This window comes from Platichthys flesus, chromosome 21, assembly GCF_949316205.1.
Source record: "Platichthys flesus chromosome 21, fPlaFle2.1, whole genome shotgun sequence".
Lineage (NCBI taxonomy): Eukaryota > Metazoa > Chordata > Actinopteri > Pleuronectiformes > Pleuronectidae > Platichthys > Platichthys flesus.
In genome coordinates, this window is record NC_084965.1 from 15,693,286 (window position 1) to 15,718,213 (window position 24,928).

Genomic DNA, 24,928 nt, shown 5'->3' on the forward strand with positions numbered 1-24,928 from the left:
AAACAATGTGGCTCTTTAATGTTACACTGATGTATTTGATCATGTAGTGGCTGTGCTAACGATACTGTATTGGGTGCACTTATTCTGTCACAGTGGCAAGAGTGAATTGGGTCACATTAGCTTAGACCTTGACTAATACTTAACTTACTGAATTGCACCGACATAGGTCCAAAAAAGAGAGCTACTCAATATCTAGCTGGCACATGAACAAAGCGGTAATCAGATTTCATCAACCCTTCTTTCATGCATACATCCAAAGTAGTGATTAACAGTTTTTGACATCCATCCATCCGCTACTTATTAGAAGCACACCAATGTAAGCCAGTCTCTCCCTCTCCCTGCCTCCTATCTTAGGCTCCACCTCGGGAATCCCAAGACATTCCTAAATCAGGTGGGATTTCTAATACCTTGTGTTTTTCATGCTATTTCGTGCCTGGAATACCTCTACTGGGTGGCATTCAGGCACCATAGGATTGAGATTGAGCCTGAACAACATCAAAAGGTTCCTTTCAGTTCCAGGTTGTCCACCATGTTTTGAGAAGTGAGCCAACACTACAAAAACAACCAATTTTGATTGCTTGCATCCGCAATCTGATTATTTAGGTCACTGCACAAACTTCAAAAATGGAAATCCAGAGCTTCCCCTTTATGCTTAGCTTCCACCATGAGCCCCCTGGTCCATCTGATAGAGAATATTGGAGAGGGACATTTTCTGCTAAACTGACAACACAAGGGGGGGATTTTTAAAGCAATTAATACAAAGCTTTCTCTGCTTTTGAATCTAAAAGGTTATGCTTTTCCTGACTGAAACCCTGAACTCTCTCCTCTTTAGGTTCCTCTTGAAAGATTAGTCAAGTATAATCGGGGGTGGTTAGAGGGCGAAGAGAAGTCTGGGAGCTCCACCCTCATGCCTGGCCAAATATCACAGAAATATAATGCCACCTTCATTAGCATCATTCCGTCTGCCCCACGCTTCGCAGTGTTTTCTTTGGGGCAAGCAAGAATGAGAGCCCAAACATGAGCAGGCCCTGCCCATCATTATCCATGTTCAAGATGCCTTATTCTTTGGCCATCCATAACAATCCAGGCATAAAATGAAATCCGTCTGGTTTTCTCAGCTCCCGACATTAGGGTTTTACTTCAGCGTCTGAGGTATACCATAATTCAGACACTTTCACATGCTCACATTTGCGCCTTACAATCCTGGATCCTGAACACACACGCTTGCAAAGGAAAAGATTGCTTTAAAGAGGAGATGAAAATTGTTGTCTTTGTGACATAATTTTCTTGGCTGCAGAGAAACAGAGACCACCGAACGAGGAAATATATCACGCCAGCACGTGAAAGACATGTTGGGCGTTCTTTCAAAAAATGGCAACCATATACTAAACACTGGCAAACACAGCTCTAACATCTAGATTTGTGTTTGTAAATTGACTAATAAAATAATCTCAGTTAAATAGAGGAAGCAGTTATTATATGTATTTACAGTTTGAATAGCGACTCAAAAACAAGCCGGTTTAGAGTTTAAAAAAAAACATGTTTCCTTTCCAAAAGCAAGAGACTGAGAAGGAGATTGGCCGCAGATCCCAGAGAATCCCAAGTGAAGATGAGGTTAGGGCAGACAGACAGAATGTGTTACATTCATTACCCTTGTCTGTCTGCGATCATATAAAGATATCAAGTGTGCTCATCTTCTCCCCAAACTCTGCAGCTATCTAATTTAACAGGCAATAACTCAACCGCAAGCCCATTCGTGCTGGCAGAAGGACAGTTAGAAGATCTGGGTGGGTAGGGTGGAATGACAATAAACTTGATATTGTATGAATGAGACATGAAGAGAAGGATTTTGAATAAAGCAGTGTTGAACAAAGGTTTGATTTATATTCTAATAACAGAGGTCTGTCTCAGGGATGGGGGCGGTATGGGTTCTGTCCCGTCCCACAAGAAAGGAAGGATGTGACGATGAAGGTGGGTAAGGCAGACAGCATTCAAGAGAGATGACAGATTCAAGAGAGAATAGAGAATAGTGAGGGGCTTTGGAATTGTTGCTCCTCCAATACAAAAGGTAAGATTATATAATGGTTTGAATAAAATAACATTTTCTATAATGGTAGACATGAAAATTGCTTCTAGGAAGACCAACGTGGCTTTAAAAAAATTGACAAAAAACACTTACACTCTTAAAGCAGTAGAGAAAAATAACTGTTCTATTATACTGAAAAAGAAAGAAGTGTTTTTTTTATGGTGTTGTTTTACCTTGACCAGGGAGTGGAGGCTCCTCTCCCCAAACATGTCCTGGAGGAAGGTGTTGTCCTCTGGGCGGCTGATATGGGGCTGCAGCTGGGAGGGCAAAGCTGCCAGCAGCTCATAAAGGCCTAAAGGAACAGGGAAGAGGAAACAGATAGTCGGCAGGGCATTGGGAGGTTTAAATGCATGCATGCAGTCTCAGACACACACAGAAACATATGCATGGAAACAGATGTTTTAAACAGCTCCAGTTTACTGATACATAAAAGAAGTAGTGTAAGTGAGCAGGAATGCATACACTGTAACCTTGAACATATTGGAGACAGACACATAAGGAAATGTATATACAGGCAAATAAATGGCAATACTAGGGCTTTTAGTCACACACTGTTGAGATGCCCTGTCATTATTTATCTGTGGTTGCTCTCTTTGTTTGTGCATCTGTGGAAGAGAGCTATAAGCTTCTTTTAGCATAAATAAAAAACTGTATTTTTGCTCCTCAGGTGGCAAAAGGAAATACGAGAGGCACTACCACAATTCCTCTACTCTTTACTTCCCACTATTGTCACGGCATTTCCTGTTGTTTGAGGAACACTGCTCCCCCCGGTAAGAAAGAGCTCCATGTCAAAAAGAAAATCTAAGTTTTGATCAGTGTGATAAAACAGATGGCACACAGGCTTCAGGTGGCTTCCCATACAACACATCTTCGATGCATGTGAACAATCACTTTTTTGGAGTGAATGCATGTGTGTTTGCCAAACTGGAGGTTCGTAAGAGATACTCCAGGTAAATTGACTATGTGGCTGCTGTGCTGTGGGTATGTCATGTATGTATGTATGTATGTATAAATGTTTGTTTTATATAAAAAGCTTATAATGGAATTGAACCGTGCACTTAAAAGAAGTGAGTTCAATGTTAAGTGAAGTGAACAGAGATGGCTGACGTCATGAGCTTGCAGGGACAGCAGACTTCTATCCAGGCCTTTATTTGGACTCTATACAGGTAATCATCCGGTGACAGTGACAGAAACAGGGTGCATGGATAAGCAAGTCCATAGCTGAATCTGAATCCCCTCAAAACAACAATTGCCTACAAGGCCTTTTGGGGTTTACTAACCCGACTTATAAAAAGTAGGAATATTTCAAATTAATTTTAAAGAGAAACAGACTGGTGAGCTGATGGTTTCAAGATTAGACTGAGGGGAGTTGAAGCACTCAGTGGGAGAGAGCAGAAAACCAGCGATCGAGTGGGGCTCCTTCCAAACACAACAGACTCCTGGAGCGAAAACTGATGGAGAGCAGTAGCAGATACTTGTTTGCTGTTCTGTTCTGGTCTTCAGCGTGGCTGTGATTCCACTAAACCCAGAGATACAGTAAAGGTCAGGCCCGTGCTCAGTGCAGCAAAGTTGGATTATGTGCATCAAAAGGCCTCTTTACTAATGCACCAGAAAATCCCCCCAGATTCAAACTTCTCAGTCAGAGCCACACAAAGCTTGAAACCCCTTTGAACCAACACCGATCATATGAGAAAAATCTAAACACGTTCACGGCGGAGCCATCGAAACATCAAAACAACTCGAGCGGCTTGGCTACCTCTCTGAGCGCGTCTTTCCTCAGAGGTCAGAGCTGAGGAGAGGAAAGAGAGGGAAGAAAAAACACACCACAAGTGCAACTCAAGTAATTCATAGCTGAGAATGATTGATTGAAAACACTGGTTGATATCGTTGGCTGATTGAATCACTGACTGACTGATCTGGCAGCGGCCAGCCGACTGGGTTAAAGCAAGTGTGTGCTGGCAGCTCAGGAGGTTTGGCAAGAGTGCTATGGCTGACTAACTCATGTCATGCACTGCTGCGGCTGCTGGCCAGTCAGAGAGATGGAGAGGCACGTGCCACTCTCTCAACCCTCTGCTTTCCATTTGCAGGTGATTTGGGGTTTGATATCTTTGAGCACACACACAGGATATATCAAGATATCCGGACCTGTTCTCCAGCTCACAAAAAAGACCCTGTGTCGTGTTAGCGCTTCACGCCTCACTGCTACAAAGGAAAAGTAAAAGCCACTGAAGACGGGAGAGATTTTACATACATGTGCAGCAGTCTTATTAAAGCAACCCCCGTGGTTTTTACACAAGCTTAGTGTGCAATATTGTCCCTGCTATACAATCATCTGCTTCTCGGTTCTGTCATCCTCATCACCGCTAACTTTCAAGCTAAAACAAGCCGGTCTAAGGGCCGCCGGCCCCTTCAATCATTTACAACTCGGAACTCCCAGCAGAACATCTCACATTATGTATTAAAGACGTGATTTAAAGAGACAGATGAGAGGATGAGGTGAGGGGTTTAGAAAGGGCAGTGAGAGTGGGGGGAAGAGATATGGTAATGTCATTACTATTGGCAGGGCTGAGCTACAGGTAGGAGGGGATGAAGGGAACAAGGGAGGGAAGGAGAGAGTGAGTTCCCCAAAGCGTGATCCTCCCCAGGTGCAAAGTCTCCCCTCCTGTCTACACTATCAAACATTCAATACTTTATTCCTTCTGACACCAATTCCTCCTTAGCCATACTGCGAAGAACTTAAGATGCTGCCTGAATGGTGCCAATGGCACATTATGGGAAATACATTGACTCCATTAGCTAATCAGATATAATAAAATAATGGTGGGATGTGATAAAAGACATGGTCTGGGGTCAGTGTGTCAGGATGAACCCAGTGACCCTCAGAATTCCCAGTTTCAAACAACAACAGAAAAAGCTGTAGAGGATCCAAGAGCTAAACAAGGACTCTGCAAAGCTGAAATTAAATACAAGATTGTATGGGTGGACCAGCGAAGAAAAGAAATGGAAGCAGAAAGAGGGAGAGGAAGGGAGCCAAAAAAACAACCACAGTGGTCACTGCGTGTAGACACTATAAAAAGTGAAGAGAAATAAATCTGCAGCCAGATGTATGGAAACATGCATAGATGTGTAACATCAGTAACCGTGTCCGGCACAGACAATGAGAGACAAAATGAGAGAGGGGGAAAAAATAAGAAGAAAGCAATTTGACCAACTCTGCACCGCTAAAGGGTGGACCAGCTTCTTGCTTTCAGGGCTGGTCTGGCTGCTTTTGATTTGTTTTGGCCAGACTACTCCGGACCCTCTCGTGCGGCGGCTGCATGTAGTGGACCTGGCAGCGCCTTGTAGTGGAATACTACGTTGTGTTGCGGCTAGCGCTGGACCAGCCCAGAGGTCCTGGAGACCAGCACGATGTTGCACACGTTGGCCGAAAAAGCGTCTTCAGAGAAACCGGAGAGGCCAGGGCCTCCGAACGCTTCCCGTACAGAGGAAGTGACCACTTTAACTGCCAAACAGCACTTCCCCTCTCACGCCCACACCTCCACAGTGGTTAAAGAAAATAACAGTGTTTTTCACGGATCCCTTTTATGTAAAACACACACACACCAACAAAAAAATCCCAGACAATGAAATGCATTAAACATGATACGAATCAAATTGCTAGTCACATAGGTCAACAACCTCAGGGGTTTTACTACAGCAGCACAAGATGAGGAAATTACAGGGACTAATCTAACAACACAGAGTTTAACTGGTTGTAAAATATGACCCTCACCGTGACATTGGAACTACACAATTGTTTACTTACACACTCAGTAGAGGAACACTAGCACGCTGCTGTGAGACAAATCAGTCTGCTCCTGACTTTAATTGTTGGTCTGTACAGCACCAATGCTGAGGGACCTCACTTCTGTCTGGTAACCGACACACATAAAGACAAACTGTCTGTCTGTCTGCCGAAAATGAACTTGTTCAAATGCAGGAAATGAACGTTGGGTTTTACACCCCCACTGCACTTATTCCCAGGTGCTGAATGAGTTATTGACCTCCCCCATATATAATGTTCATGGGGCTCACCAGACTGCAAAGGCAAGAACATTGTGACAACATGTGGGAGTTTTCTTAGGCTTCGTTCACACTAATGTGTTTTCATGTTAAAAGTGTTTTGAAATGAAAACAATCCAGTCCAGTCGAGCATTTTAGACAAGTTTCAGAGGGAATCGCCGTCTATGACAAATGACAAATGCATATTCACGTACACTGGGCATGAGTGTGCCAAGGTAAACGGGATACACAAGGCAGATCTTCTATTCTGCAGTTGGTTGGTTAGTTACAGAAGATACGACAAACAAGTAACAGCTATAGTGAAAAGTAAGATCAGGGATTTCTTTGCTTGGAACTGTTACTGACGAGATGTGTTACCAACTCTCGTAATTTGTTCCAGAATTCCATTCAATGAGGCTGGATATACGAGGCTGATGCAGTTGGTTTTCCACAGGAAAATAGTCACTTGATATGTTTGTGATGAATCAGGAAAGAATACGTTGTGGTTGATGTGACAGAGTCAAGAAGCAAGCGTGAGTGACTGTGTCGAACGCAGAGTTTTTAAACTAAAATGGGGCGAGAGATTTCTCCACCAGGCTCAGTTTTTGAGTCTTTGGAGAAGTGTGGATACCAGGTGTAATCAAAGCAAAAATTATGTGTTTTAAAACTACAAAGTACTAATCCAACTACAACGATGGGTCCGTTGCCGATGCATTTGATTGTGTGTGTGAGTATGTGTGTTTGTCACTTTGCATTCATGCTGCTAAAAGAATGGCGCCACGAGCATCCGAGGCCACCTCCGAATGTGGTCTGAATGATCAAATCTCAAACATGTTCCCACCTGTACTGCATCACTTGAAGCATACATTACCAGGGCCACAGAGGATAATTTGTGGAGCCTAATGTTTATTTTACATCCTTTCTACATTTGATAGAAGAGCAAAGGTTACCTCAAGCATAACAAAGCAAGACAAAGGCAGGGGGAGAGAGAAAAAGCATCTGATTAAAGTGTATATGCAGACAGGAGCAGATAAATGACACAGAAGGAACTCTTTCCATAAGCAAGAAATAACAACTACAGTGATGATGATTCCTGCATTTAAGCAAACAGGATTTTTCTCAGAAGGGAGAAGATGTAGACAGGCTGTGGGTGGGAAGACAGATTTCAGTCAGGCAGCAACGTAAGGAGAAGTGTTTAGGGCCCGTTGTTCACAGCCAACGCTGGACAGGACTAAATATCAGTCCACTGCCCCCGTGCAGCATCTGAACTGTCCTGGAGATGACCTCTGAAGGACCATTTTTCAAACTTTCTCTTTACTAAAGGAGATGACTGGAGCATGGAACACCAGCTGTAACATCAAATGTCTGGTTAAAGTGACTATATGACTGGTGTGGCATCAACCTCTAGACGTTAAATTATATAGTCTTACAAGATATATCAGCTGAGCAGATGCTGTGATTTTTAAACATAGTTTGAAATGGTCAAGCAGCATTCTGCTTGGAAAACAACACTGGGAGACGGTGGAAGAGCGTGGAGAGACACAACTTATAAAGCTGGCCCGGGAACTCATTAGCAGGAGTCTGCGTTCCATTCAAGCCCACAATCCTCCCATTACCAGCTCCAAAGACCAAACCACTTCCCCACATTAAAAAAGGTCAGGGGACAGAGCCCTCCAAGATCATCTTCAATGATATTACAGAGTCACGGTCCCTGACTAACTCCATCATTTGAGCGGAAAAAAAGAGCAAGTACATTTTGCAAGATGTTAGTTAGGCCTCCACAGCATGGAAAAATGAATTAAAGTACTAAGGGCCAGTCCAGGTGCAATCAAGCGTCACTCCAATCATACATCAGTTGCTTCACCGCCACTCGCTGAAATCTGAATATCTTTTCAGGGCCTACAAGGAATCTGTGGCCTTTGCTGAGATCATGTCTCATTCTGGGAAGTAAAAAGAATCCAGGTTGCAAGAGCTTAACGGAGTTGCATTTCAGAGCCAGGACAGGCCAAGCCTTTCAAAAAGGATTTTCAATACGCCGTTGAATATCACAGTCCTCTGCTCCACGCTTCGTTACACCTTCCTTGTTCAAAGGGCTGTCGACACATTGAAAACAGATCTCAGGACAAAAGGACAAGTCCAATCAACTCAATTGAACGCATATAACCTGCAGGGTGCATCCACCACCTGAGGAGCCAGTAGTATTTCAGCTACGACAGTTTTAACAAACACACTGGAGACTTGTGAAGCTTGAGCAGAAGCACCTGCCGCAGGGCTAGAACGAAGTAACATACAGTAAATGGAACTCGGTGTATTGCCGGAGTTGTTAAACTGCCCTCTTACAAAACTCAAAATCTGGCAAAGGATATATAATGTTAGGACGGAAAGAAACGAGCATGAACAAAAAAGAAAAGAAGGTCAGGAATACCTGGCGAGACAAAAATATAATGACATGGATAAAGCAGATACATGAAAGTTCCTGTGTACACTGGCGTGTGCATGCCCAGTGTGTGTGAGTGGTCACGAGATATACGTTTTTAGCCGTGTTAGTATGGATGGGAATTAAAGCTGACAATGAGCCAAAACGTTTGGACAGAGATTTATTTTTATTTGGAAACGCCAAAACGTAATAGTGTGGAAAGGATGTAGCCAAAGGTCCTGAAATCTGCAGGAAGGCTCCTCCAGAACTTCTTTAGCTTACATTCTCTCTAACATGGCAGACAAAAAACAGCAGCCGCAACAAACCAGCCAGATGCAAATGACCTGCCACCTCTGCTTACTGTGGCAATAGAACTGCAACAGACATTCTGGAAGAGGACTGCATGTTCTGTCCAAAGCTGTGGCCAGCGTCTTACTTCTAACAAGTCTTCCAGGGATATATCAGAGGCAGACATACCAATCCACCTAAAAGCCTTCGTTCTGATCATGCATTAATAGGAGCGCTTTTGAAAATCTGTGCTATAACTTTACACTAAATCTTTCTGTCTCAATCTCAAAGGTGCAGACTATTACTCAACATCCCATTCCTTGGTTGTCAAACAGAGCACATGGGCTGTAAAGCTGTTTTCAGGTTCTTTCTAATGCAAGTGTGCACGTCCTGCCCACCAATGACCGATTTAGTGCCCTGTATGCTTTGGACGAGAGCTGTTGAAGATGTCATCCAACCTCAGAGAGAAGGAATTCTTTGTATTCAAACAAATAAAAGCCATCATTCCACTCTCAGTCACACTCAGTCTCTTTCCTCTACATCTGCTTCCCTTGACAGTGTTTTTATTTTTTTGGTAAAACGATGTGGAAATTTTAGTTCTGATGTAACTGGAAACAGGGAGCTCTTCCAGTGGCAACAAATCCTTGTGTTTTGGTACTGTATCACCGCAGCACACAGCGCGGCTACTGGCCAGGGACCACGACAAATGGCTGGAAGCTCCCAGAGGAACTGCCACCCCCAGCCCCGGCACAGACAAAAGTCCTCCCCCGGCCCTCCCCAATGTCTCCAATGAGTTGAGACCAGCCACAGCCAGATGCTCGGGATTCTTGACATCAGGATGGAAAAATTTACTGTCGACCTTGACGGAGAAAAAAACAATAGGGCCATATCCTTATCATATTGCTCATATTATTCGGAGACTTGTGTTTATGTGAGCATTTTTCCTATATAAGAGCATGTATGTGTGGGAGCAATAACACAGTGAAGTGAAACAGTGCTCCACCATAGGAATATCTGCATCTCATTACCCAGCATCATTATATAGCCATCACCTTCTCCAACAGGGGGTGTTCAAGATTGGACAGAATAAGATGGCTGGAATCGCTCATCTATCGTTCTCGCACAAACATGCACAGATGCTGCCAGTAAATTATTAGCGTATCTGGTAAAAGAGTTGTCCCATCGAAAGATTTCCATGTGCAGTCTCTTTCATGCGTGTGTCGGCCACCTCCTCCGCAGCTGTGTGCACGGCCGAACCACCACCCTTATCATTTAAGGCTGTGTGGGGACTGTAAACCTTGATAGAACATGCAGGTACAGCTTGGAATAACACAGTTAACTTTAATAAGGTTAATAAAAGGGCATCGGGGTCTTTGGAAGGGACGGTTTGAGAGTGTCGCTGCACGGCTTTAAGTGGGCACATGATTTAAGGGGCACCACGTAGTGACAGTTATGGCACATTGGGGAAAGCGTGTCACTAAACTGTTGGCATTATGTTGCTCCAAGTGATTTTTGTAGGACATCACAAAATATCATTTATCATAGCAATGAATGTCTCTTTCACTAAATCAACGAGATAAAAGAGAGAAACACTTTGTCGACCTATATTTCTGCTATAGTCATAGATTTCATAGAGTTATTTAAAGAAAATATAAATTTTAATAGACAGTTAACTGGACGTCCAGGCCGATTTCAATAAACATATTTTAGTGAATAAGATAAAATTATAAAATGGTCAACAGTGGTTAACATAGCTGCCTCAAAGCAAGAAAGTTCTCAGTTTGAATAGGTTCACAAGGCCCCAGCCTCCACCCCACATTGACATATTTGCATATTGCACATAAATGCACTATTGTTGTTTTATTTTCTCTTCAGCTGTTTATATATATATTTAGGTATAAGTACTTTATTTCTATTTTAAATTTTAATATTGTATTTTATACTATTTCTATTTTTATTTGACTACTACTATTACTGGAGCATTGCTAGAAGAGAGCCTGTGACTCAAGCATTTCACTGCCAGCGACTGCTTAATGTTATTGTTGTGCATTTGATAATAAAAATCTTGAATCTTGAATCTAAACAAATACAACTAATGGATGGATGGAATGGATGAATATGTGAAAATATATATATATATATATATATATATATAAGTATATGACAAAATTGTCTGTATTTATAAGCGGCACAGCTGCCAAAGGGAATCTCGGGTTAAGTATCTTGCGTCAGGACACTTTGGAACAAAGAGTGGGGGCGCCTGGCATCCCACAGCCGATTTTCTGCTTAGTAGACAACCCGCTCTCGCTGCTGAGCCACAGCCACCACAAAACGACATGATATGGAACAATATGATACGGCATAAACAAACATTTTGGATCCCTTATGACTGTGGCCCAATTAACAGGACATTTTAAATAAATTCCCTGTGCTCTCTGATGAACAACCTGTACAGTGGATATATGGTTTGCGAATTATCTCAAACATATCTGAATTTATATTCTGATATTGATATAACTGGGATATATAACATTGGAAGAAACATTGTCCCTGCACTACTGTAAATATCATTATGTTTGTATGCAGTCAGAAGCAATATAAGCAAATCTTACACTCATCTGAAACACACACACACAGGTACAAGTCAGGTAAGATTTATGTCAAATTTTTGTTCAAATTTCTCCAGCTCTTAATCGCCACTCTCCCCCCATGCAAGTCTCCCCCACAAGCGAGCCACTCGAACAAAAGAGTGCAGTCACATAACTCCAGAAACAGGTCAGAGAATGGGGCCAAAAGGAGCACACACCCACTCTCACATCAGGGGGCTCACTGACCTCTTAATGGCATAAACCAGATGCTGCTGAGAAAAGGAGGAAGCTCCTCATCTGCAGACAGTGCGCTGATGTTACCATAAAAGCCAATACTACAAGACAGACTGTATAAATACTGACATACTGTGTATGCAGTGAGAGCTGTCATTGATTCCTGTACGACAGCGATGATAAACATGGCCAAGTCATTTTCCATATGTGAATTTTGAAATGAAACAACACTGAAATGCAACATCCGTTTCCTTTTTCTAGATCAGTTATTGTGTCTTTAATTGCATCTTTTTGTCGTGGGAGCCTCTTTGTCATTGAGGTGGATCAGCCATCCTGTGATGCTGCAAAAAAAACTAAAAAACACACAGTGCAAAAGAAATTAAAACTTGAAACTTAACCTTGGAGCTAATGGAGTTTGGAAGGGAGATTGATGGTGTGTCGCAGACAGAGGAGTGGGCTGGTCGTGTCCATGTGAGGATGAAATAAACTGACATGAGCCGAGCCAAACTGAGCAGAGGCGGAACAGTTATCTGTCCCTGACTGAGCCCACAACAAAAGTCCATCAGCGATGAACTGGAGGAGGAATGACTAAACTCCAGCTGCAGGACAGACGTGCATGTGTGGAGAAGTGTTCAGATTAATTCATCTGAGCACAGGTTTGATTTATCGTCTGAACATCACTGCGAAGAAACCCCTCACCATTATCAGCCCCGTGAAGTGTTTGCACAGTTAGAAACTAATTTTCTCTTTCTTCTTGGCCTCCTTGTTAGAATATGAATTAATGCGTATTGGATCCTCAGAATAGCAGCCAACAAAATGTCACATCAAAACCACAACCTCTTGAAAGCATGGGGCAGGGTTTTGTAGCTGTTGAAGGATGGAGAGTAGAGGTTGGACACACTCAGACAGAATGTTTCAAACACCAAGAGCGAGGCCAGCATCATCAACTAGAAAACCTGCTACTAATGTGCTTCCAATGCATTAATAAAAAAAAACAAAAGTCAGAAGAGTCGACAGAAAACCCAATCACTACCACGGCTTCTCCAGCAGTCCCCACGGTCATATTCAAAGGTCATTTTTTCCAATCTTTCATAGTTTTTCAAGCTTATTTTTTCATTATTTGGTTTCACTTATTAGACTCCAATTCATACAAGGGCCTGCTGTTTACTTGGGCTAAGACAGGGAGAAAGAGAGAAAGAGAAAGACGGGAGACAGAGGGATGGTATGATCTCACATGTGCCCTTCATTTGTCTGCCCATGTGCTTTCAAAACACTCCAATAATTAACCTTTTCATAAGATCCACACACTCACCTGTTCTCCTGCCCAAACCTGGTGATGGAATAGGAGATCTGCTACTAAAAGATAGTTATATCGATGATAATATTTTCCCCCATTATGGTAAAAGTCTCAGCACGGTGCTTCATCTTCTATGTGTGTGTGTGTGTGTGTGTGTGTGTGTGTGTGTGTAGTGACGCCGGTGTTGAAGGGTCTGGAGATGGCAGAGCTGCTAAAGAAAAGAATCTAAGCTTCTGGTGAGATGCTGTAATGTCTCTGTAATTACTGGCAGCCACTATATGTGGAGGAGTTATTGTTTGTCTCTGGATTTACGCTTGTCTGCTGACGTATTGCTGCATACACGCCAAAGCTCCATTACTACTCAAGGTTCGTGCCGTAGCGGATGTGCAAGAACCTCTAAAATGTACATAAAATGTTGTAAATAAAAGGATATAGGCATGTTTACTTATCCAAGGAATTCACAACACTGCATGACACTTGAATGACGGTTCGAATGTCAACACAGTAAATCTGCCGCTATAGTATTCTGTAAATCAACAGGACCACAAATAGCTTGACACATTAATAAATCCAGTGTTTAGTATCATTTTACAAATGTTTTTCTCAGCCTGCCTCATGCCTCAACTATGTCTGATATTTTTGCTAAATCATTTCCCATTCACAAAACTGTAATCAATCTGAGATTTCTAGTTTCCATAAGAATTCTATATATTTTTTTTTAAATAAATATTTTATAATTTTGTGGGTGCTTAAAGAGCCTTTATTGTGGGACTGCCCAGTAGTCAAGTCATTCTGAGACTGAAGTCATTAACTTGTTTTTCTTTGTTTTCACCCTGTTCATTTGTTTGTCGGTTGCTTTGTCTGTTCATTTGCAAGCAAGATAACATAAAGACTACAGGACGGATTTCTATGACACTTGGTGGATTGATGTGATCAGGAGAGAAATCAAAATATAATGAATTTTGATGTGGTAGTTAAGGGGGTTGTTGGGCCTTAATGGAGGTAAGCACTCTGCTGAGTGCCACTTTAGTTATGTATTAAAATATCTATTTTTTGCTTTATTTTTCCTCGCCTACGCCTCTTGGTTTTTTTGTTATTTTATAACAGCAAAGACTTTTGGTGTTTATTGTTTTTGTCTGTTCTTTGGTGGGTTATGTTACGGTGAGTTATATTTTCTTACTGATGTTCAGTGCTTCACAGCATTTGTCCAAAAGAGTAAACTGAAGAAAAATATATTGTTTCAGCGGAAAACCCATGAACCTATCGGTTTTTAAAAATATATTCTTACTTGGACGGGAAATCTTGATATTGCGTAAGTGATAATAATCATAGTCCAAGGAATACTTGGGATCGAGTTACATATTACCAAAATAGCATTTAAATCTGGAAGGACCAACACTCTCTGTTTTGCCCGAGTCCATATCTGAATTAACGTCAGTCTGGTTCATCTTACTGGTCAGGTACACCCTGTTATTTCTGATGGATAATCTGGTAAATATGAGGTTTAATCCCTCTGATCTGACATAGAACAGATGTTGCTGAAAGGCTAGTGTTTTATAGGACACTACCAATGCATCATTTTTTTCCATCATTCCTGGTGGAACTTTACTCTTAAATCCACAACATTATTTTAATACCAAGTGTAATACTTCCAGGACCCTGTGTAAACGTTGGTACAATTCTGGCTCTCCCCAGTGCCAGGCCAGCCACAGGTATTCGTGAGTTCACCAGGCCTGCAGATCAGTGACCTAACGTTCATTCATAATGTTCATCATGTTTCACCTGCGCACACAACTTCACAGGACCATCAAGGGGGAAGCAGAGGAGATGGGCCAGTGGAGTCTTTACGTGTTTTATTTGGAAACCTGAGCCCGTGCCGGTAATTGCCCAAAATGACTCTAATCGTAATTGACGGTCTGGCTTTCTACTTTGTCTGCGCAAATTTCCAGGACGACGGGGGCTACAGTAACTCTGTTAAAAGTCTGGACACGGTAACGCACACACTCTTTATCCATCAGAGCAGGACTTTATGTCTGTCCTCCTTTTGTCCTCTCTGTGCTTGCCCTTGTGCATCTGTGTGTGCACGATGGTGCAGCCGGCCATTAAGCCCGACCGAGAGACGGAAAGTATTCCTGAGGGGAGAGGTGGTGATTTCTGGCAGCTGTCTCAGCGTTGACAAGCTTTGACGTGTTCCTCCGTCTGACATCACACGCTCATTCACACACACTCCGCTTAACAGAGGGGTGAAAAGAAAGAGACGGAGTGCAGGATGCACACCTTGATGTTATTTTGCTAAATCTGAAACTGTGTTTTTCAATTTTGCAGTGTAGAAAAAAGGAGATTAACAGTTTTAGAAATTGTAAAGCAGCCTTAGGGAAGTTGTTAGTGATTGATTTCTAATCAAATTTAATAGAAACTGGTGGGCATACCTTATTTGACTAAAGATATTATGATTCATTGTAAGGGCTCATTTAAGCTTTCTTTACGGATGAAAACAGATCCGTCCATTTCAAACGATGTATCCGTCACTGCCGACTTACTTCCATTCATTCTTTATATTAGCACGCTTTTCCACTGGAGGGAAATGCAGAGTGGAGAGTTTCTGACAAAAAGCATGGCGACGGTGGAGGAGGTTCTCCAACAAGCTGTTCTACCGTACCTTTTATCCCTGTGTTCAGGGTAAGTGACATCATATAGACGCCTTCCTTACCAAGTTGCTACGCCTCTCTTTAAAAAGTCGCTTTTGCCGAAATTACTCCCTTGTGTCCAATGGTAATTTTGCTTGAACTATTGGCTAAGCTGCCCTCCATGGTTTCCCGTGGTACTGCCCTGTTTCATCGATATCCATCAGCTTTCAGAAGACGTGCACGAAAGCAGATTACATTTCAATACATGTATCTAACGAGCATAAATGAGTCTTCAGGCCAAGTTCATTATAATGGATGTAAAAATGTGATTTACAGTACAAAATACTTAAGCAATTTCAGCTGGAAGCACATTTTACTGGTTTTGTGTTATGTGCAGAAAAACTTGAATTACAGCTTGTGTTCCTGGACGAGGGGTATGTACCTGGCTCGTGGCCGGCTCCGGTGGCCAGGGCAGGCATGGCTCCTGCCGGCTACTTCCTGCTTCCCCTCAGGCTGTGGAAAATGACAGCAGGGCGTCAGAGCAGTGGGCTTCTCAAAAGCTTTCCCCCGGGAGAAGCTGGATGTGAGGACAGGATTTATGCCATGGAGCCCTGCAAGAGAACAAGATTTTAGAGGCTACTTGTCAAATGGCAGAATGGCCGCACACACATGTGTCAGTCAGCTACAGGTTGTGTGTGTCTATGTTTCAGTGTGTGTTATGGGGTAGTGTAGCCATGGTTATGAATATCTCCCATATGAGCAAATATTGTATATGAATTTGTGTGCAGGTGAACCAACAATGGACAGTGAATGATTCAGTGAGAGAGAGTGTGTGTGTTTTGACAGTACATTCACAGTTGGCTGTGGGTGTTTACAACCCAACACTTCTTTTCCCAAGCTGATGAACATCATGCTTTGTACATGAGCCAAACCAAACACGCACTCAGACACACATGCAACACGCACCCGCAGCTATCCCACACTTTATTCTGCTTCCAGCGGAAACAAGGGGAACTTTATCCACCGAGGGGAAAGCAAGCATCTGAAAGCAACAGACCTGTGAAAAATCAAGCAGGCGTGGAAAAGCATCGCTTCGTAAATAACGGCGCTCAACTGGAAAGCCAGATAGAGCAGGAACAGGAAGAGAGGGGACGTAGAACACACATACAAAGTCTGTGGCTCATTGAACCCCCCCCCCGAAGCGGATGAACATGTGCAGACACACACTCATATTTAGATACATACAATAAAAACATTCAAACAGCTAATATGCATTAATTTGCATAAAAGAGGCAGCCGGCCCTTGTAATTTAACCTAACAAAGCTCTGAAAGATCTAGAATTTTAGAGTTAACCAAACAACACAACCTGCTTTGAAGGCAAATTAACTAGTTTAGCCAGTGCAGTTCCCATTCTAAACCTGCCTGTTTAGATTGGGCTGTTTACTTGGCCTGTGAGCGAGTTTAGAACTATTCCTTTGTGAGTCCTCCTCAAACAGTTCCCCAATATACTGTCACTCTCTATTTTTAAAGCGAGTGCAAGTTAATCACAGATTAGGAACAACCTCATAACTGGATCAGGTTTGGTAATATGGCTACTAAGCACTATTACTTAATCTGTGTATAAGTGATGGCCGGTCTCAGTGGATGACCTCAGCCCAAACTAATCTGCGCTTCCCTGGCCTTGACTCAGCCAAAACTCACTGAACCTGTAACCTGTGAATCCTCCCCTCCCCCCCCCCCCCATCCCTCAGTAAACTATGTATACATACGTTCATTCATAGTTGCTGTTTTTAAAAGACCATAAACTGAACAATCCCTGAGTCCAGCGAAATCCTGCCAGCTTTATCTAAAAAAAAAAAGGAGGATGAAAAACAATTTGGTACGATCCTTCAGACATTTTCAGCGGTTAGCTCAATGATCAATTACATGTCAGCTAGCATGACTCGAGGCCCAATCAAACTCAGTTACCTAAACTGTAGGGCCTTGAGGGTCCCATTAGCAGTTCAACTCACTGACAGAAAATGCAACAACAGCAGTGACATGAGCTGCATTCTGTGTCTCCCATGTTGCTCAGTGTAGTAAAAAGCTGGCTCAGGAAAGAGGTTGAGTCACAGTGCATTATGGTTATTCTGACACAGAACCACTCGGCCGGAGACAGGGAAGCCCAAGACGCTTGCACTCTTCCAGCTCATTAGGACCCCCGTCAGTGGTTAGGTGGCGTCAGCCACACACACAACTGTTTTGATTTCAGATGCATTTCAGCAAGGAAACAGTGGATCAGAAAATCCTGCAAAACATATTTTCTGTAAAGAATGTTTCACTCAGCCCTCGCAGTGACGGCTGCACAGGAGTGACTATGATCCTGGCGCTTTGCCCTACAACACACACAGGTCGAAGCTCGAATCAGTAATGATTTGCCTATGTAATGAAAAGGCCACCACGCCTGTCTGACAAACTGTGATGTGAATTCACCTCAGGGCCAAACAAACCCCAGGGTGAGCCTTGTGGAAAAAACTTCTCGCCAATACAGTCCTTAAGATGCCTGAGTGAGCAGGTAAGCAAGCCACTGAGAGCATATCAGAAGAAGAATATTTTTCTCCTGGATTGAGATGTACAAAATATGGTGCATTCATCAAAGGAGTGCTTAAGGAGGGATTGATTTTCCAACGAGAGGCGATCTTGGAGACGAATTCCAAATCCTGCTCCTATGTCATGCCAGCACCAATTTGTAGGCCTGATTTGTCAGTTGTCTACCCGATCTTTGCACGAGCATAAAGTATAAATGAAAAACCTGCTGAAACGGGGAGTGTGGTGCTGTTCAACCCTGTTGTGTACTGCAATAAAATAGGTTAAGGGGACCGGCAGAGAAGGGCAGTGGCGCCTCAAACTATGACCACAAAATCTCTCCAGCAGCCCAGATTGAACAGGGGACCCGACGTAACAGCCAGCGGGTTCATGCCAAGAGAAATGACCCATGCTAAATCAGTTCAGTGTTTCACAGAAAGAGGGCTACGGCACTTTGTGATTGAAATGACAGACTTAAGTAAAGACAAGGGAAGTAGGAATGGGGGGGGGGGGGGGGGGCATGAATACTATTAAGGTATGCCGTGCTGTAATATTGGTCTTTTAGCCATTTGTTGAATTCAAAGAGTAATGACCACATGATCCCTGATCTGTGGAAGGATCCATCTTTCCATTTGGGGAGCTTTCGGAGGGCCAGGAAGCATGTTGCCGAGCCGGGAACACCTGGGACTTTTTTACATGACCCAGAAGGATCATAAGAGTCCGAATTAAAGAAACATACCCCGCTGTCAGAATGCTCTAACTGGGTTTGTGAAGCTCGCAAAATATCAGATGGTCAGGGAGTGAAGGGGACACTTTGCCATGTGGACGAGAGATGGGATACGCTTTAATTGTAATGAGGTATTCCTCCGTCTACCCCATTGCACTTCCACCTGTTAGTATACTTCTGCCGCTATCTAGTGGAATGGTTTGGTACTGCAGGGAGTAGTCGCACTGAAATCCCTGCTGGGACACAACCTGAAGCTCTTCTCCCAAACAAAGACCTGTATGTTTGTGTCTCAGGAGATGCTGTCTGTGTCCGCACAGTGTTGTTCAGAGAGCAATCGCTGAGGTCAAATCAATGTTTAGAGAGGAAACACCTCGGAGGAAATGATTGATTAGTGGACAGATACAAGCAGGGAGGTAAAGAAGACCGTTATTCCTCTTCTTTTGTCAAAAACAAGTAGTCCATCCTGCCTGACTCTCAACTGGATGCTGATGAAGCTTGTGAGAGAAACCACAGAGTCAGGAGAAAGACACAAGATCAATAATCTCACCTCACCTTAGGCCACAACAACAATTTCCAACTTTTGAGTTTACAACCTTATATGGTCTTTTTTAACTCTTGAATCTTTTGCTTCTTCCTTCCTCCCAAGAATGGATTTGACAGTGAAGGAATCACAGCAAGTGGCCAAAAGGCAACAAGATCCTCATTAGGAAAAGAAACAAGTAGAAAAACACGTCACTCTCCGGAACATTCACATGGTTTTACTGGGCGGAATTGGTTCTGCATTCACGCTGCCTCCATCTGCACCTGGAAAGGACGTGCTACTGGTGACGCGGCAGAGGTCGGCTCTGCCATTCAGCGCGACCGAAACCTCCCCGGGGTGCTGTTGGCGTGTTGGACTCTGTTCGGGACTGTCCCACATCGAGGGACAGGAAGGATAGCTTTTACTAGGCCACCATGACTGACACCGATCCGCTTCATCACACGACAGACTCAAATCCAAAGCCACCTCTGTCACACCTGCTCTGGTTACAGCTCGAAGGACCAGTTTGCTCCAAAGCTATGCTCCAGCTCCAGTGTCTGCGGACTCACTCCAGTCTAATGAGTTTATCTTCACTGGTCCTTGGTCAGATGATGGAGCTATTTGGCCTGTGTGACACCTGCTCACGTTACCAATTCCATACTGTCACTGTGCGGCTTTCGCCCTGCAGTTATTTTAGTCTTTTGTGAGATAAAGAAGATTAGGTTTTATTGACCTTTGTGGCTTTGTTTTCATGGATCTTTATGATCTTCAGCTACTTTTCCCTCCAGAAGTCACACTTTGTAACGTCTGAATATCATTTTCATTTCATGGGTAAAGCTAATGCAACACCTGATTTCTGGTTGTGGCACCAGGACAACATGCTTGTTTTATTTTAGAACGTTGAGTTAGTACAGAAAAAAGTAGATATGGAAGAAAGTGTTGTGATAAATGCAAAAATACAAAGACAAATAGAAATACAAATAAATAAATATTTTAATGAAGCTCCACTCTCCAGTTAGTATCCACTCTTTGAGACGCATCCCTTTATCTGTCCTGCTGCCTTCTACTTCATAATCCTACAAAATATCCAACATCTCCCACTTTCATTCAAAGCTTTAGTTGAAGAGTGCAGTGACTTGTTTTCACAGGAGCTTCTGTGCCTTTACAGCGATGATAACAAAAAAGCTAATATCTTTCCATACAAGGAGGCATTCATATTTATGCTGTGATGGCGTTTAGAAAGAGAAAGCAGGAGTTTGAGCAACACAGAAAGAAGATGAGATGTGCTCTACCATGTGGGTTTTACGAAAAATTCATAAAGTTGCTCCTTTTATGGAAAACTATGTTCTCTACTACTTCGAGGCCGACTGGTGGGCTTCAGCTTTGGGGTGATGGTATGGAGTGGCTGTGAAGACAGATTGGATGTAAAATCAATTTGTATTTCAGCTACTCTACATCATATTGGCTTGTAGAGACCACAAAGTGCAAAGTCAGACAGACAGAAGTAGATAGAGTTACAGCCACATGCACACAACCGTACATGACACAGTCGTAAGAGTATAATTTCAGCTGATCCAACTGTGGTAGAAGCGAACATTCATTTACACTCAGACGCACAGTGGAACTACATTTCAATGGGCTGTGCATAATTGCAGTGTATTAAACTGTGGTTGAGGGTAATGATCATCCACATGACATTTTCGAGATGGAAATACCGAAAATCCTCCTGATGCCAGCTGCATTGGGCAGCCCTTTGCCTTTTCTGTTTCTTCTGTGGAAAAACGCATTGTTGAATAATGTCTTTCTCCTGCCGCGGCCAGCACTGCCAAGATGTCACCATGTCGATTCCTATTAAGTGTAATGTGCGTGACGCTGGCAGGACAGGGTTGTGTTTTCAGGCATGTGCCACACGAATTCCTGCTAATAATCGTTAGCTTTACAAGGGATTGGAGCTGCTTAAATTAAGTCGTGGCGGTGGCTGGCATTGCCCAGTGTTCCTGGACGGACTTACTGCGTGAGGAGCAGTAATGACGATGAGCAATAGGAAGAAGTACACGCAGACAAGTAAAAAACATGTGGAAACAGATTAGGGTAGCAAATGTGGAATATCACTGAACACTGTTAAGCCATGACGAAGGAAAGTTCAAAATGAGAGGTTAATAGAGAAATGGGAAAAGTGATCTCTCTACTCCTCATCTCAGGTGGGATTTTTCTGACAGCTCAGACAGAATCAGCACGCTGCCACGTGTTGCTTTGAGGCATCACAGCTTTCCACATAAAATACATCTGCTTGTGTATATATGGGTGTTTTCTTCTCTCTCCCTCACAGAATCACATACACACAGACATAAATCAGTGTTTAGGTCAACCAGTCCTTCCCGAGAGCCTAAAACATCTGAAATCGTTCTCTCCTGACAATCACCAAAACACACAAGGAGTGTTTTAGTTGTTAAAAATAAAATCACTTTTAAGAGCAGATTCATCTCAACATTTACAAGAGGAACGGAAAGATGTGTTTCAGGAACTTAGAGCTCAATGATATGGGAACATTTGAGTCAGGGAGCTCTGAATACATCAAAGATGATGCACGACCGGTCTCAAGAGAACATGATATTTATTACAGAGGGTAACAAGAGATGCTGGTGGATTTGTCGAAATTGCTTTGAGACTTTGCAATGGCTCTGAACCCACTACTCACACCACTGGGTCAATTGAGTGATTTTTACTGAAGAAAAGCACATAAAAAGGCGTATTCTGATGTCATCTACATTGTAGGTGTGATCTTTAGGTTGTTAAGAAATATATAATGGATAAGAATGATAAGTAATTGCGGCTCCAACTCTCTTTGTCCTTGCAAACACTCCTCTGACCACACAAAGACCTGTGCACTAATGAAAAGACACTCATCTGATCAGGCACAATAAGTGACTGAATAGAGCAGAGTCATTCTGATCGAACAAACGAAGAAGATATATCAACACCGCTTACTAAACGCAACCAGTAAAATGACACAAAAGCTTGGCAGGGACTTACCAGATGACTTCCTTCCTGCAACAAAAACATGAGTCCAGGTCCACACACAACAGCAGCGGGCACACCCACTCTGTTATTACAGTGCATGCTCACTGACTCCTCCCACTCAGGAAGACACATGCAAAGCAGGTGTATCGGCTCACCTGAACAGACCTGACACTCAAGTTTCTGTTCCTGCCCACGGTGCTCCGCCCTCTTTCACCTTACACAACGACTCAAAGGTAAACAGTGTTAACCTGTGTAACCCCTGCTCTGTGATAATGTCTATTCAGCCATATTAGGCTTTACTGTTATTCTACCACTTGTTAATGTAGTTTTAAAAATAAAGAAAAAATGGTTCAGGGCTAAAGAAGTGTTTATATTTCACAAATTCCCTGACTGCGCTGGTACACGCCATTCCTTACATTTGTGGGAAACGCAAAACAATAAATAGAAATGATTTAATTAATCTAAATAATAATAATAATAAATAATAATTAATTAATATAATTGTTTTACAGAACAGCACTAGAATCAGATAAGACTATTTGGCTCACTGTCCTTAACCTCTCAAAGAGTAGTGACAATAAATGGCCACTAGATGGAGCAAGCACCTTACTATATATGTCCAGGTATAATATTGTGCAGGAATTGTTTTTTAGGGAAGGAGCAGACAGTGTTAGTCTATATTGTGTATATTTCTGCACACAGCTTGTTTGTCTCTGCCTTCTTTACGACCTCAGATGTGTCCTCATTGTAACAAACATGATTCTATAGTGTAACTGTTAGAGAGATGATGTTAATAATGTTTCCTGTTGTTCAGGGAATTGCAAAAAGAAAATCCACTAGTTTTATTCACACAAATGACATGACGTGAAATACAGTGAAGCGTTTTTCTTAATGGTGCTATGTGTGAATGTTGTACATTAAGTGTGTGTGCTTTTATATGACTATATTAACTGTTAATTTTGTCATTTTGGTCAGGTCTCTAATGCAAAAGGAATATGATTTAGTTATATGAAATAACATAACCAAATACAGAAACTAGAAGGGCACCCCATACAGCAAATACCCCCGCCAAGGCCCAAAAGTCCCAAACTTGAACTCAATCAAGCAGCATGAAATAGTACACACTTAAATATCAGTCGCCGGATTATGTCAGATTTCTTCATCTAGAGCCATTAATTATTGCCTTGGAAATTTGTGAATACATAAAAAACGCCCTATCTAACAATGTTACGAAAAGTTATCTGCCCCTCTATTCAGATCTGCCCCAAAATGTATGGGCCCTGTCCCAGCGGTCCACTAAGTTAAATGAAAATGTGTGAAGCAGGTTCTGTCACAACAACAAACAAACAACCAAGAGACAGGGACAAACACATAAAAAGTTCACATTATAACTTATTATTATTACTATTATACATACAATATGTTACTGTAGGAAAACCACTATATTCAAAAAAATTAAAATTTACTTGGGAATTAGATGCAATGTGAAGGCATTTCTTTGTTGTTTCTAAATAATTGTGACCTGTTTTTATGAAATAAAACTCAAAATAGTTAATTCATAATATCTAAAACCATTAGCTGCAGCCCTACAGTGTTCTCCAATACACTTCCGTATCTTCACACCTCTTCCACCTCTTTGTCCTCCTCCCATCTCGCCCCTCTGGTTCCCATGCACACACAGCAGCTCTTTGTCTCTCTCTGACCCATTAACAGGGAAAGGAGGCACTATCAGTCGCCACTCACACATTCCTCCTTCACTCTCCCCGTCTCTGTCACACACATACATGCACACGCACACGCACACACAGTTTGGTTGGTCACATGTGTCATTGTAAATGACAAATTCAATTAATCCTGGACAAGAAGTGGGAGACAATGAATCATCCTAATAAACTCTACAGAGGCACAGAGAGACATAAGGGTGGATGGGTTGGTGGTCATAGTGGTGCTGGGAATAAAGGACTAAAAAGCCACACTTTGCTTAATCAAAAAATACCATTGACGTGACTGCTTTACTTAAGCCCTGCAGGACCCATGGGGCCTGAAACTAAATTGTATTTATTTATAGGGAGGGAGAGACACATCCCATTAATCCTCTATGCAAACAATTTATTTACCACATATGTACTTTGCAACTCCACCTTTCACCAACATTAATTAGATGATGACAGATTCTCCCACGACATCTGTGAGGCAAATAGCAATGTGCCTACAATGAGAGGGCCAGAGAGAACAGCAGGTAGACATAAGCCTCACTAATCCGGACGTCCCTATAAATGCCAGTGTCGCTGGGTAACCTACATCCTCGGCAGATACCACAGGAGGGAAATACTCTACCTGCAGCACTCGGACAGAGGCAGGACAGGAAATACAGATGGAAAACTAGAGAGACAGCTGGTTTGACATACGGACAGATGGGATAAAGCATGTGAGGAAGCAGTGATGCAACAGACTAGGTCTAAAGGGTAACGTCAGGTCTGCAACCTTCCGTCTGTGCGGCTGCATACACATGCACGA

The 24,928-nt window shown here is 42.6% G+C and overlaps 1 protein-coding gene across 2 annotated transcripts in view; it reads right to left on the reverse strand.

Moving 5' to 3' along the window:
• mpp7a (MAGUK p55 scaffold protein 7a) overlaps positions 1-24,928 on the reverse strand; it is a 131,831-nt gene that overhangs the window by 83,424 nt on the left and 23,479 nt on the right. For both annotated transcript variants that reach the window (XM_062379824.1, XM_062379823.1), the window contains exons 2-3: positions 16,020-16,188; positions 2,260-2,378 (exon numbers count right to left, since the gene is read on the reverse strand). In XM_062379824.1, the coding sequence (XP_062235808.1) occupies positions 2,260-2,378; positions 16,020-16,056 (156 nt within the window). In that variant the 5' untranslated portion in view covers positions 16,057-16,188. The remainder of the gene's footprint in view (positions 1-2,259; positions 2,379-16,019; positions 16,189-24,928) is intronic.